Here is a 14,068-nt window from a genome sequence, read left to right as displayed (position 1 = left end):
TGTCCTCGGTGAGGTTCAAAGCATTCATATCCTTTCCTATCATCTCCATCCAAGTCTTCCTAGGCCTACCCCGACCTCTTTCAACTAATATATTTTCCATTTCTCCATCCTTCTCATTAGGCCTTCGCCGAATATGTCCAAACCACTATAAACGTTTCTCTCATCTTATTTTCAATGGGTGCAACGCCTACCTTCTTATGTATCTCCTCGTTTCGAATCTTATCTTTTATTGTATTTCCACACATCCATCTAAGCATACACATCTCAGCTACACTCATTTTTTAATATGATGTCTCTTGGCAGCCCAACATTCCGTATCATATAGTAAAGCGGGCCTGATAGTCATCCTATAAAACTTTTCCTTCAACCGCCAATGGCATTCTATGATCGCACAACACTCCAGTTGCACTTTTCCATTTCATCCACCCAACCTTTATCCTATGATTTACATCTCTATCAATTTCTCCATACTTTTGAATGATTGATCCCAAATATGTGAAACAATCATCCACCAGTATTTTTTGCTCACCAAGCTTCACTACACTCCCATCACTACTTCGTTGCTTACTAAACCAACATTCCATATATTCTATCTTACTCTTACTCAACTTAAAACCTCTTGCTTCCAATGTCTGTCTCCATAATTCTAACTTAGCATTAACCCCGACTCTAGACTCATCAATCAAAACAATATCATCAGCAAACAACATACATCACGATACACTTTCTTGAATTGATATTGCAAGCTCATCCATCACTATAGCAAATAGGAAAGGGCTTAAAGCAGATCCTTGATGTAACCCAACCGTTATAGGAAAATTGGTTGTCACCCCTTCACAAGTGCGAACATTGGTTACTACTCCTTCATACATATCTTTAATTATACTAATGTACATGAGAGAAACACCTTTCTTCATCATTGTCCACCAGAGAACGTCCCTAGGTACTCTATCGTATGCCTTCTCTAAATCAATAAAAACCATATGCAAATCTTTGTTCCTCTCTCTATTTTTCTCAATAAGTTGTCTAAGAAGATGTATAGCTTCCATAGTAGATCTTCCAGGCATAAAACCAAATTGATTCTCCGATATCATGACAACCTTCCTCAACCTAGACTCAATCACCCTCTCCCAAAGTTTCATAGTATGACTCATGAGTTTTATACCACGATAGTTTGTGCAATCTTGTATATCACCTTTATTCTTATATAGAGTCACCAAAGTACTCTTCCTCCACTCATTAGACATCTTATTTGTCCGCCAAATCTTGTTAAAAAGATTTGTCAACCATTCTAAACCTTTCTCTCCCAAGCATTTCCAAGCCTCGATATGTATACCATTTGGGCCAACTGCCCTTCTTGATTTCATTTTCTTCAAAGCCTCTGCAATTTCTTTCTTTTGAATCTTGCGCATGAAGTCACGATTTATCTCATGAAAAGGAATGGAGAAGTCTCAAAGATCCTGGGCATAACTTTCATTAAATAGCTTATCAAAATAATCTTTCCATCTCTCCTTAATCTCTTCATCTTTGACTAAAACCCTTTGCGTTTCATCTTTGATACATCTAACCATACCCAGATCCCTCGATTTCCTATCTCTCATCTTTGCAAGCTTATAAATATCCTTCTCGCCCTCTTTGGTATCCAACTTGTCATAAACCTCTTTATATACCTTATCCCTTGCGTTTCGAACTACTTTTTTAGCTTCCTTCTTTGCTGTCATATACTTCTCCAAATTCTCATTATCACGACTCTTACTTAGATTTCTATAACACTCTCTTTTAACCTTAATAGCTAATTTGACATCCTCGTTCCACCATGATGTATCCTTACCTAGCGGTGCACCACCTTTAGACTCACCCAATACCTCCTTAGCCACCTTTCTCATGCCACCCGTTATCTTATTCTACATTGATTCTGAATCCTCCTCGAGACACCAATCAGCTTCCTTAACTACCTGCTCTACAAACATTACTTGTTTAGCTCCTTTTAGTGCCTACCACTTAATTCTAGGATCTATCTTATGCATGGTTTTAAAACTCGTCGAGTCAACTCGTTGACTCGGCTCGGCTCGACCCTCCAACGAGTCAACCCGGCAAGGCAAACTCGGCCTTGACTCGGACCTGACTCGGCTTGACTTGGGCGAGTTTTGGGATGTTTGAAATTTGATTTTTTATTTGAGTTAAACAAACATGGGACGAAGTACGGTTGTTACAGACAGAACATATGTTTTGTCTGTTATGTTCTAAGGGTCTGTCCAATCTTGGACAAGCAATCAGACAGACCCTTAGGGTCTCTTGTGAGTGTGTCCTTAGTGGTCCTTGTGTTGGCTGATTTGGTGGACTGATCTGCTCATTGGATTTGTGGTATGTGTGCTCTTGGATCTTCCCTGTGCGTGTGTTAACTTTGTAACAGGTGCTTGACAATGCACAAAACCATCAAAATACAAAAATCCCGCTAATTCATAAGAAACAACATTAGGAGCCAGTGTTCATAGGGAAAAGAGTTTTAGCTCTGTTTGGGAGTGAACAACCAGGATTTTATATGTTGCATCTCTTTCGAAATTTTTTGTCATGCCACTTAATTTCATATTTTTCAACTGACACCATAGTTATTCTTCAACTTACTCCGTAGTCCTTTGTCTAAAAAAGAAATTTGAAGGCTATTTAGCAGGATATCCTAGAGTTTTTTGCTACAACATTAGTTGCTTTTAATGACCTTTGTTCATTTGTCAAGGATGTACATTTATATATGGTCACATGGACAACAAAAAGGACACATGGCATGCCATTGTTGTTCAATTTTTCATTAATACTGTATAAGGGGGCATGACACAAGGGTAACTGGTAAGTTGGGAATATTCCTGTGGGATAGTCTGGGAGAGATCAGCCTATGCATTTTTCAATGCTACTGCTCTCTATGAATGGTTTAACTAGAAAATGACAAACCCAGGAAGTAATACAAGCAAAAACCAAGCTAATTTAGTTGATGCCAATTGTTATCAGTTCAAAAGCAACCTAAGAAAGAGTCACATCTCTCTCCCAGTTTCAGTGATTACATGCCTTTACACAACCCAAGGATCTCTTGTTTACTGAAAAACATGGTTTGAGACAAATTATAATTTGTTTTTCTTTTAAAATCAAAAGTTAAGAAAACTCGGTCCGAGTCACCGAGTTGACCCGCCGAGCCACGAGTCAATAAAGAACGAGTCGAGTCCCGAGTCACGGGTTTTAAAACCTTGATCTTATGTCTATCCCTTTTGCGACATTGTCTAATTCTAAGATCTAAAATTAAGACTCTATGTTGTGTAGCTACACTTTCTCTTGGTATAACCTTACAATCGATGCAACAACCCCTATCTCTCTTTCTAAGTAGGAAAAAATCTATCTGACTATCTAAAATCCTTTCTCCACTTTCGTTTCTTTCTTCTATACCATAGCCTTCATTGATAGTCTCAAATCCATCCCTCCTAATGCCTACATGTCCATTAAGGTCACCGCCGATGAAAAGCTTTTCTCCATAAGATATCCCTTGTATTACTCCATCTAAATCTTCCCAAAATTTACGCTTAATGGAATCATCTAAACCTACTCGAGGTGTATAAACACTAATAATATTAATAATATCCGTACCTAATACTAATTTAATAAGTAATATCCTATCACCCTTCCTACGGACCTCAACTACATTATCTATAAACTCACGACTCATAACAATCCCTACTCCATTCCTATTCCTATTCCTGTTTATTCCTGTATACCAAATCTTATATCCCCATGGTTCTATCACTTTTGCTTTCTCACCTACCCATTTGGTCTCTTGTAGACATAAAATATCAATCATATTCAAAAAATGAGTGTAGCTGAGATGCGGATGCTTAGATGGATGTGTGGAAAGACAATAAAAGATAAGATTCAGAACGAGGAGATACGTAAGAAGGTAGGTGTTGCACCCATTGAATATAAGATGCGAGAGAATCGTTTACGGTGGTTTGGACATATTCGGCGAAGGCCTAATGATGCTCCAGTTAGAAGGTTGGAGAAATGGGAAAATATATTAGTTAAAAGAGGTCGGGGTAGGCCTAGGAAGACTTGGATGGAGATGATAGGAAAGGATATGAATGCTTTGAACCTCACCGAGGACATGGCATTGGATAAAAATGATTGGAGGAAAATGATTCATGTGGAAGACCCAAAATGAATTTCTTTTTTGGTTCATATCGCTGACCCCAATTGTTTTGGGATGAAGGCGTAGTTGTTGTTGTTTGTTGTTGTATTTGATTTCAATAGAAACGCCATCCGCGGTTGAAACAAAAGGAGATATATTTTTTGTGTATTCAGAAAGAGCAAACATATTTGGAGTCATATGAAAGCAGACACCCAAATCTAAAAGCCAAAAAGTCTTACCGGAAGGAGAGAAGGTTGACATGGCGGCTCCAGAAATGGATCCCTTAAGAAGAGGTTGAAGAGCTTCCATAATTTAACTTAGTGATAACGCTCGTAGATGGACCATCTTTCTTACGTGGTTGAAATGTTGTAGACATGGCCACCTTCTTTTTTCATTTTGGACAAACCAGTTTAATATGTTCCGGTTCTTTGCAAAAATGACATGATTTTACCATAATCTCTTCTTTGGTATCTTCCATTTTGACCACCATCTTCTCTTGCTCCTTGATTTTGATTTTGAATTTTTTTGAAGAGAGGGGGTTTATAGGTTTTCAAATTATTTCCCGGTCTAAAAACAACATAAGCTCCTTTCATTTTCATCTTTGGTTGAAGGCACGACCAAGACATTTTGATTGGATTTGTTAATTCTCAATTTAGTTTCTTCTTCACTTATCTTAGTAAGAACATCTTCTAATGGTGGATAGGTAAAAGAAGATAGAAGAAAAGATCTAGTTTGCTCGAATTCGGGTCTAAGCCCATTCAAAAAATTGAAGAAGTGATCTTCTTCTAACTTTTTGTGCCGTAGCTTAATGACTTCTCCACTTCATTTTGGTTCAAGAAGGGTAAGTTCATCCCAAATCGATGATAATTTGTCCAAGTGTTCTCTAATAGACATTTTCCCTTGTTGATATGAGCTTCCGTATTATCGGCCCAAACATGATAGTTTGACCCATTGAGTCTGAATCCGAGGAAAAAAATGAGAATCCTTTTCTCCCATTGAGAGACTTTTTTTGAGAAAAATAGTCTTAATTGAAAAACTTACCCCAACGGGTTTTCTTTAAGTTTACTTGATGTAGTGCGTCTCACTATAAGTAGATTGCAAGAGCTTTATTCGCCAAAATACAAGAATGAAGAATGGGCACGATTTTTGAGGCGGCCATCATGATGACGCAATACACAATCTATTCTTTTAGAGACCAAGCTCTGATACCATGTGAAAATGTCTTCAAAAAGACTGCACAAAGGCACTAGATTCTCAATATGAAATGTGTGCGCAAAGTCACAAGATGAACACCCACAAAAGAATACAAATGCACAAAGGCATAAAATAAAGAGAACTTTTATTGAATAAGTGAGAGAGCTTTACAAAAGCTTTAATTTTATAAGGCGGTAACCCCCTATTTGTATACACAAAGGGACCCAAGGAGGGGCCTTCCTCATATAGACGACGATCATATTACTGACCGTTGGAGGGGCCCAACGTCTATATGGTATGGGCCCCTCAATGACTAAGTCAAAAAAGTAAAAAATAAAATTTAAAAATTTAAAAAAAGAAATTAGAAAATACAAAAATGAATAAAGCATATTAAAAAAGAATATGTGTGAAATAAGGAAAAGATTGTTTTACCCTTAGTGGGTATTACAAGAATTAAATATATATATATATATATACATAGACATATATATGATATATATATATATATATATATGTATATGTCTCTCTCTCTCTATATATATAGATATATAAATTACATTTTAACATCTTCCCGTTCACTTCCTACGTCGCTTCCGGTTCGCTTCCTAAGTCGCTTATGAGACGATTCCTAATTCAATTCTAAATCGTCCCACGCTTCCCGCTCTTGCTTTCTCGACTAGCAACTCTGGTTTTGAATATCATATCGTATCGTATCATACGATAAATTATGTCATAATATTGATATATAAACCAGTACAATATGCACCTTTGTATTGTGTTTACTAAGATTATTAGTTTGTATCGGATGATATACTCACTATTGTACGAGTCAACTTTTCTTTTCTTTTTTTACATTTTTGGCACTGAATATGAGTGGTGGCCACTTATGGGGGTTATTTTTAAAGCCCCAGAGGTCATTTTTGGCCTTCTCCTTCCCTAACCTTGTTTTCAAGTAATTCCTTTGTTTTTTGAGACCAAATCAACCCTAAAAATTGGGGCATTTGCCAGATTCTTATACGTCAAATCTACCCATTTTCATCCGAAACAAGCCTCTAACCCTCAAAATCGAGCTCCAGCAGCTTGACTTTTTCAGGATTGAAGTTGGAGGACTTAAAACACAAAACCAAAGGTATGCTCTTTTTTTTTTGGCATTTTTGCAAGATATTTCTTTATTTTTGTCTCTAGCCCCTCGTTTCTTAAGCTCTATGTGTTATTGAGCCTAGTTCTACTTATTTCCTCAAATTACTTATTTTGTGTTCTTAAACCTCAAAATTGTGCCCTGAGAAGTCTATTGATTTGGATGATGTTACTCAAACGATCTAGCATGGAAATATTGCTAAAGTGTATTGTAGTTTTGTAATATACAGTGGATCTAAGTCACACGGACTCTGCTAAAAGGTCGACGCACTCGCGTCGCCCGTACCTGACACGGGGCAAACACGATCAACCAAGTGTCGGACTCGGTCAACGCACTGGGGTCGAGTCCATCCACATTTTGGACTCGGTCAACTTTGATTGAGTCTATTTTTGTCCATTTTAGGGCAAAAGACATAAAAACAAAAAAAATTATCTTTTTATATGTATTTTTAAGTATATATATATATATATATATATATATATATAGCCAAGTCTTGTTATTGTTATATATATATAGCCATGTCCCCTAACGGGCACAACTTTGACCGAGTCTTATTATTGTTATATATATATTTTAAAATATATATACATGTATATAGCCGTGTCCCCGTGTCCAGAATTTTTAAAATTGCTGTGCACCCGTGTCGTACCCGTACCCGCACCCATGTGACATAGCAGTGGATTGTGTAGATTTAAATGTCACATTGTGGAACATAGCAACTCTACGTTTATATATGCATCATATTTCATCTGGTATTTATGTGGAGTTTTTTACAAACCTTATAGAAGATGACAAAAGAAAAACACAAGCACATGCAACATTCATTAGAGAAAATTTGTCAGAGGTCATCCTTAATTCAGAAGATGAAGATTACCCATCACCATCTTTGGCTATTGGACTATGTAATAAATGTAAAAAATCATTAAGCTTAAGTTTGATACTATACACACACACTAGCACTCTCGCGCACACACACACACTTGTGTGTGTGTGTGTGTGTGAGCTAGCTTGTATGACCTTTGGTCTTAGCATCATTTTCTGTCTAATTGTAATTGTAACTTTTGCAATGGATTATTCAAACCAGAGTTACCGGAAGCGCCTAGGCAAAAGGGGAAGCACGCTTCGGAAGCGCGAAACGTCGCGCTTTCGAAGCGTGAGTGGAAGCATCCCCCTTTTATGGGAAGCGCGCTTCCCATTTATGGGAAACACGCTTGCCCCTCGCTTTCCCATTTTTTTCATTTTTTTCTCTTCCCACTCGCTTCCGGTTCGCTTCTTAGGTCGCTTCAGAGACGGTTCAAAATTTTCTTCTAAGTGGTCCCACACTTCCCCGCTTCCTAAATTTTTGAAAGTGCCTCGCTTCCCGCTCCCGCTTCCTCGACTGGTAACTCAATTCAAACCTTTTGGTTTGTGTATTCACACACACTCATGCACACACACTTGTGTGTGTGTGTGTGAGCGCTAGCTGAGAAACCCGTCCATACCAACATTACCTTGCCATGGGTTCCATTTGCCCTTTGGGCATGAAGGAGGTCCATTAGGTGGCTCCTTTTGTCAGACTCGAGAACAAATTCCACTCTTTGAACAATCAAATTAGTGCTTGAACCAACCCTTCCCACAGCTAGGAATATGTAGTTTGAAAGGAAATCAGAAGCCGATCTCTGAATGCACAGCCACATAGAGAAGCATGTAAGAGATTTTAACTCAAGGAAACACATGAGACATGAAATAATAAATGTCGAGGAAGCGAAAATAATAAATGTCAAGGAAACACCCATCAAATATAATATATTTAGTAAACCTTTGGAGAAAATAAAATGCAGAAAGATGAAAGAGGAATTTATGTTGAAAAATTCGAAATTTCGATGCAACGATTGGTTCCAACGTGAGCATTGGATCCAAAAGGAAGTCCTAGTCGGAATTCGGAACTTCAAACGAAATAATAGAGGGGAAAACCCGAGCCGGAACTCGAATCTTCAAAATAAAAGATAAAAGAGAAACCCGAGTTTGAAAATTCGAATTTTTGAAGAAATGATTGGTTCCAATCACGAGCATTGGATCCAAAAAAGGAAGCCCGAATCAAAACTCGGGTTGTTGACAGAAAGTTTTTAATCAGAATATTGAATTTTGAAGATTTGCCAGTGCGAATGACCTTTGGTCTTAGCATCGTATTCTGTCAAATTGTAATTGTAATTTTTGCAATGGATTATTCAAACCTTTTGGCTTGTGTATTGAGTGATACTTTCTTTTAACTAATTGTATTTGTGGTTATTAGCTTTGCCATTAGTCCGACATCTCTTACTTGCTGATGACCTAACCTGGCTATACTGGGAACAGACATCATAAGTATTGGCACGTGCCCTAGGCTTCCATGCACTGCCAAATGATGCCATCTCTAAGGCAATTGTGTTTTTGACTTTCGCCTCAAAACTTTTTTGTGATGAAATTGTGGCATCTGTATTGACTTTATTTCGTGAACTCTACCTGATGTTAATGGCATATTTATGTAATTGATCTTAATGCTTAAATTTATTTTTTCTTGTATTATATATATTTTAAAATTTTTAATTTTCAATTTTTGCAAAATTTTAAGTGTTTTTTTCTCGTATATATTTAGGACCCTTCCAACAAAATTTTTGCAACATTGATCACTACCACTTCCACTACAATCTTGTACTACATGACCCACCTTTGCTCTTCCCCTCTTTCTTCATTCTCATGTAAAGAGGAACTTGATGTCACAAAGAGACTCTAATAACAGGTAGAATGGAGAGATGAACTTTACAGGGGTGGCAACCATTGCAAGTTCCAAAGAGAGGGAGAGAGAGAGTTAATGGTAAACACATAGATTTAAGAGCTTAGTTTTGGTTAGATTGGTAGTAGCCCAAGTTAATCTGCATTGACTAACAACAAAAAATTTATGTAGCTAATTAACTAGCTGAAACTTTGGTGACGGGTGTTCACAAGTTTGAAACCCACATGTAGCCTCCCTTACTGGGTGTACTCTCCCACCGACAAGGGTTTTACCAACAGGAGGCCAGCCAATGTGCGCCCAGTGAAGTGTTGGTTTTTCCCTTCGATTATCCAAAAAAAAAAATCTAAAACTTAGGTGTGTTTTCTATTATTGCTCTTTTTAGGTGCTGATATATATGAGAAGGGGGATGGTCCGTCTGTTTGTTCTCACCTTCAAAAATCATATTTAAAAGTTTTCTTCTACAAATCTGACTGTAAGGATGTGACCTCTTGAAAACCTACAAATCAACTCTTGCATAAAATATTTTCAATGTGTAGATAGGATTTTTTAAGGATGATTAATGATTTTGAAACTTATGAAATTTATAAGATCCTTTATACATATAAAAAAAGTACGCTCCAAGTGCTGGTTTGTAGGTTTTGACTATAAAGCTCACATCTGTACAGTCAGATTTACTGAAGAACACTTTTAAGCATTCTTTTTTTGAATGTGGGAATGAAGGGGTGAACCATTTAGTGGGAGGACCATCCCCTTCTCCACACACACACACACACACACACACACACACACACACACACACACACATATATATATATATGTATATATATAGCACATTTGACCCTCCAAATATAATTTATATGTTTGGTTTAGTAGAAAATAACCTTTGGATCATGTTTTTGAACTTGTATGTGAGATTTTTGTGTTGAAAAATCAACGTGCTACAATGAATTGAATTTTCAACCCTCAAAAACTTGCATTTGTATGTCGAAAAAATATGATCCAAGCATCCATTTGTACTATTTTGACCATTCTGAACACCTCTGACGTTAGATTTGTTCAAAACAACCTTCATCTATGTGTTCCAGCTATGAGGTTTCTTACCCACGAGGCTACCAAATGCTTTCCACTTGTGTGCTAATTGATTGAATATTCAGATTCTCGCTCTCATACTTGTTCTGGTTCTTTATGGTTTGGTCCGCTCTTTAATGACGGTTGTTCATAAGATCTATTAATTGCAGCTTCAGATTGATGATCTGCGCTTTGAGGATGCAGATGAGATGGAAAGTGCGGCACATCATGATCTTGAATGAAATTGATTGCGTTGGTGTTCTTATCCACTATATTTGAGAGGTCTGCACTGTGGCAGCAATTTTTCCTAGTGTTCAATGCTCGCTTACTTGCTTGGGATTACAGCTTCGGTAACTCTAAATCCTGATATTAAGTGTTTGACTACAGTTCCAATAAATCATATCAAGTGTTTGGCTACTGTACTAGTTGAAACCTCGATCTAGTTTCTTGAGTGACCTTTAGGGGCATTTGTTTCACCCTACTTCCTACGAAAGAGAGCCTCTTTCTCACCAGGGGTGATATGAGCACCATGGTGACTATTTGTTGGCAGGTCCCACTTACTAAAATGGTGGAGGGCCATTTTCACGTGCACCCTTAGGGTCCATTTGTTTCGCTCTACTTGGCAGGACATGGCTCATTTTATATGAAAATGAGCTATTTTCCTGCAGGCGTGAAACACACTTGAGTGAAGCCCATGGAAGCATGTTTCTCATTCACCACGGTTGGGAACGTCCCTCTCTCTCTCATCCACAATAGGGTGAGCTGAGCGCGATTTCATGTTTGTTGCTTGTCTGGTTTTCTAAATTTCTGTTATTTCTATGTCCTTCCATGTCTAGAGTGGGTTCTTTTCTGGTTTTTGCCCTTTTTGTTCTTGATTTTGGTTAGGCTCTGGTTTTGTTGGGGAGTTTTACATCATATTACATGGGTTTTGCATGTGAGACTGGTTACTATTATTATCTACATTTGCTGCTTAATAGATTTGGGGGGGGTGAGGGGGCCCTTAATGTTAGCTACCCTCGTGGTTAGGAACTCTAGTGAAAAGTAATTTTTTTTACATCTAACCCTCCAGGTGTGATCTACATATTAAGTTTAGTATGAACCTACCTTTGGATCATGTTTTTCTGATGTAAATGTTAGATTTTACGATGAAAAATTAATGGCCTACAATGTACCAAACTTTCAACCCTCAGAAAAGACATTTTTACATCGAAAAACTATAATCCAAGGTCTATTCCTACTAACAGATACATGGTCAGATTTTGTCAAAACAACCTCCCTCTATGAGTTCCAACTAGGGTTCCTTACCCACGAGGATAGCAGATGCTATCCCTGGTTTGGGTGTGTGCTACTAATTGTTGTTCAATTCCTTTGCATTCTACTAACTTGGTTTGTTTTGCTATTTTCTAGCTCGGTAATCAGATTCCTTGGTGGTTCTTCGTTAAGGGCACATTTCAAAGTAGTAAAAAGCTGGGAAAATTTTAGTTGTATAGGAAAACTATGAACTTTTTCTATTGTTCCAAACAAAAGAAAATTTTTTAAAGGAATTTTTATTTTTATTTTTATTTTCCCCTCATCTCAGATGGAGAAATATTTCCTATTTTGAGGGAAGCCCCCACCTTGGACAAAGAACAAACATTTTTCCAACTCGATTTTCTTATGGTACACACAATAGAGATTTTTTCATAGAAAGGTTGGGGTGGATTCGTTCTGGCTTTATGTGAAGATTATTATAATGTGCAAGTTGCATGTGCGCTGGGATTCATTCTAGAATTTGGCTTGATTGGGAGCACTTGGCCTATTAGATTTGCACTGAAATAAGCATATCCCTCATTTTCTGACACCTTTCTTAGCTAGACTGAATTTCCCTTACAAACACATCCTTAAATGCGCTTTCATATGAAAGGTCTTTCATGGTATTTGACTTTTCCGTTAGAAGTAGTTTTCACAGAGTTTCTTCTCCTGCTTGGAACAAAACCCCTTAGCAAAGTGTCTAATCTGTTCTTGCGTTTGGCAAACTGATGTTTAGATGGCATGGAGTTTTATCCATTAAGCGAAGGAAGGAAACAAGCTAAAAAGTTATAATTTCAGGTGGTTTAAGTGATCTGGGAAAGGTTTGTATTTTTCAACCGTCTGATCAGCATCCTTGGAACGCACAAGTTTTTTTTGTAGATACTAAAAGTCTACAAACAAAACATTTTTATTTATTTGAAAGATTTTAACAAATCTTTTCTTTACAAAACTTGCTTTATGAGATCGCTTGTTAATACAAGTCAGAGCCCTTTCTCGGCAAATAGCAAGGTGTAACATAGCTAATGTTGATATTTTTCTTTTCGAATGGTTTTTCCTGGTCATTTTGAGTACAAAAAATTACGTTAATGTATGATAAAAACGATGCGTAATGCCCCACTATTTTAGCGATTCACCCCGTGTCCAAACTTGCATATATCCAACTTTGTTATAATTATTTTTACCCTTGGCATGTGTGAATTGACTGATCGTTGGTTAGTGCAAACTCTTAAATATAGAATCGTACGTTTTCTTATGCGGACCTCTGGAAGCTCACATAAATTTATTTTCCAACATTGGGTTAGACTCAAATCTCTAATTAGCGCAAATAATTGACAAAGTTCACATATAAAATGAATCTTGCATAAATTTATTTATGGACATTTGGTTAGACTGAAACTTTGAATATCGCAAATATCCTATTAAGTTCACATATATAATATGAACTTTGCATAAATTTATTTGCGAACATCCTATTAGATTTAAACCTTAAACCCCATAAATATCCTACTTAGTGTGTTTATACCTCACAAATTCTTATAAAAATGTGTGTGAACCTCTAGTTAAACTGAATGTTGAGATCTCGCAAATGTCCTACTTAGTCCGCATATACCTTATAAATTCACATAAAAATATGTGGGAACCTTCAGTTAAATTGGACGTTGAAACCTCACAAATACTGGCTAAATATATATGGTTTTATGACATATATGTGTTCATCTATACATATATGCGAATTTTTTGACTAATGTACGAAGTTTGCCGAAATATCGCATATGTTTGAAATTTCTACTGATCGAGTTTCCTTAGTTTTTTGCGGAGTTCTCGAATCATATATAAACTTGTTTGTATTCATTTGGTTTCTTTTTTTTTTATTGTGTTTGGATATAACCTTATTTTTCTTGTAAAACCCTCTGCATTGTTCTTCTCCCTTTGAGGCGATTCCCATGCATTCCATGGAGGTTGCAGTATCATTTTTGTTATCGACTTTTTCATCTATAGGTTCGAAAGATGAGTTTCATACAAAATGTATATTGTTTTATTTCACTCCAATTTTTTTCTTTGTTTTGTAGATATAATCATTTAATTGCCCCATGCATATTTCTGTTTGGTTATTGCTATGGATGTTTTTCGTATGTTTCTCTGTGTTTTATTTTGTAATTGTCATCGGATTTATCGTTTAGGTTTTACTATGTTTAGGGTTTTTTTCTTATATATATGTTTATTTTATAGATGATTTAATTTTTTTGCTTGTCTTTTAGTTAATATTTTTTGTTTTTGTGTCAGTCTAATGGGGTTAGGGATTACTGTGCGTAAGCATTGAATATGCGGTATCTAAAAACAATAGCTGTAAGGAATAAGTTGTTGTAGGTAGTTTTGTTAATTGAATATATGAAGTGTATATGGATGAATGATATTGACGTGTTGAGTATTTGGTGTAAACAATTAATGATGTTAATTGACA

General features: G+C 36.7%; 1 protein-coding gene across 1 annotated transcript in view; it reads left to right on the top strand.

Moving 5' to 3' along the window:
- LOC149830867 (nucleotide-sensitive chloride conductance regulator (ICln) family protein) overlaps positions 1-10,734 on the top strand; it is a 31,341-nt gene extending 20,607 nt beyond the window's left edge. The window contains exon 7 of the mRNA XM_090013530.1: positions 10,488-10,734. Within this exon, the coding sequence (XP_089869656.1) occupies positions 10,488-10,559 (72 nt within the window). The 3' untranslated portion in view covers positions 10,560-10,734. The remainder of the gene's footprint in view (positions 1-10,487) is intronic.
- The last annotated feature ends 3,334 nt before the right edge of the window (positions 10,735-14,068 follow it).

This window comes from Nuphar pumila, chromosome 7 (genome assembly GCF_984573655.1).
Source record: "Nuphar pumila chromosome 7, dmNupPumi1.hap1.1, whole genome shotgun sequence".
Taxonomy (NCBI): domain Eukaryota; kingdom Viridiplantae; phylum Streptophyta; class Magnoliopsida; order Nymphaeales; family Nymphaeaceae; genus Nuphar; species Nuphar pumila.
Note: the sequence above shows the minus strand (reverse complement) of the source record. Positions and strands in the feature narration are given on the sequence as shown.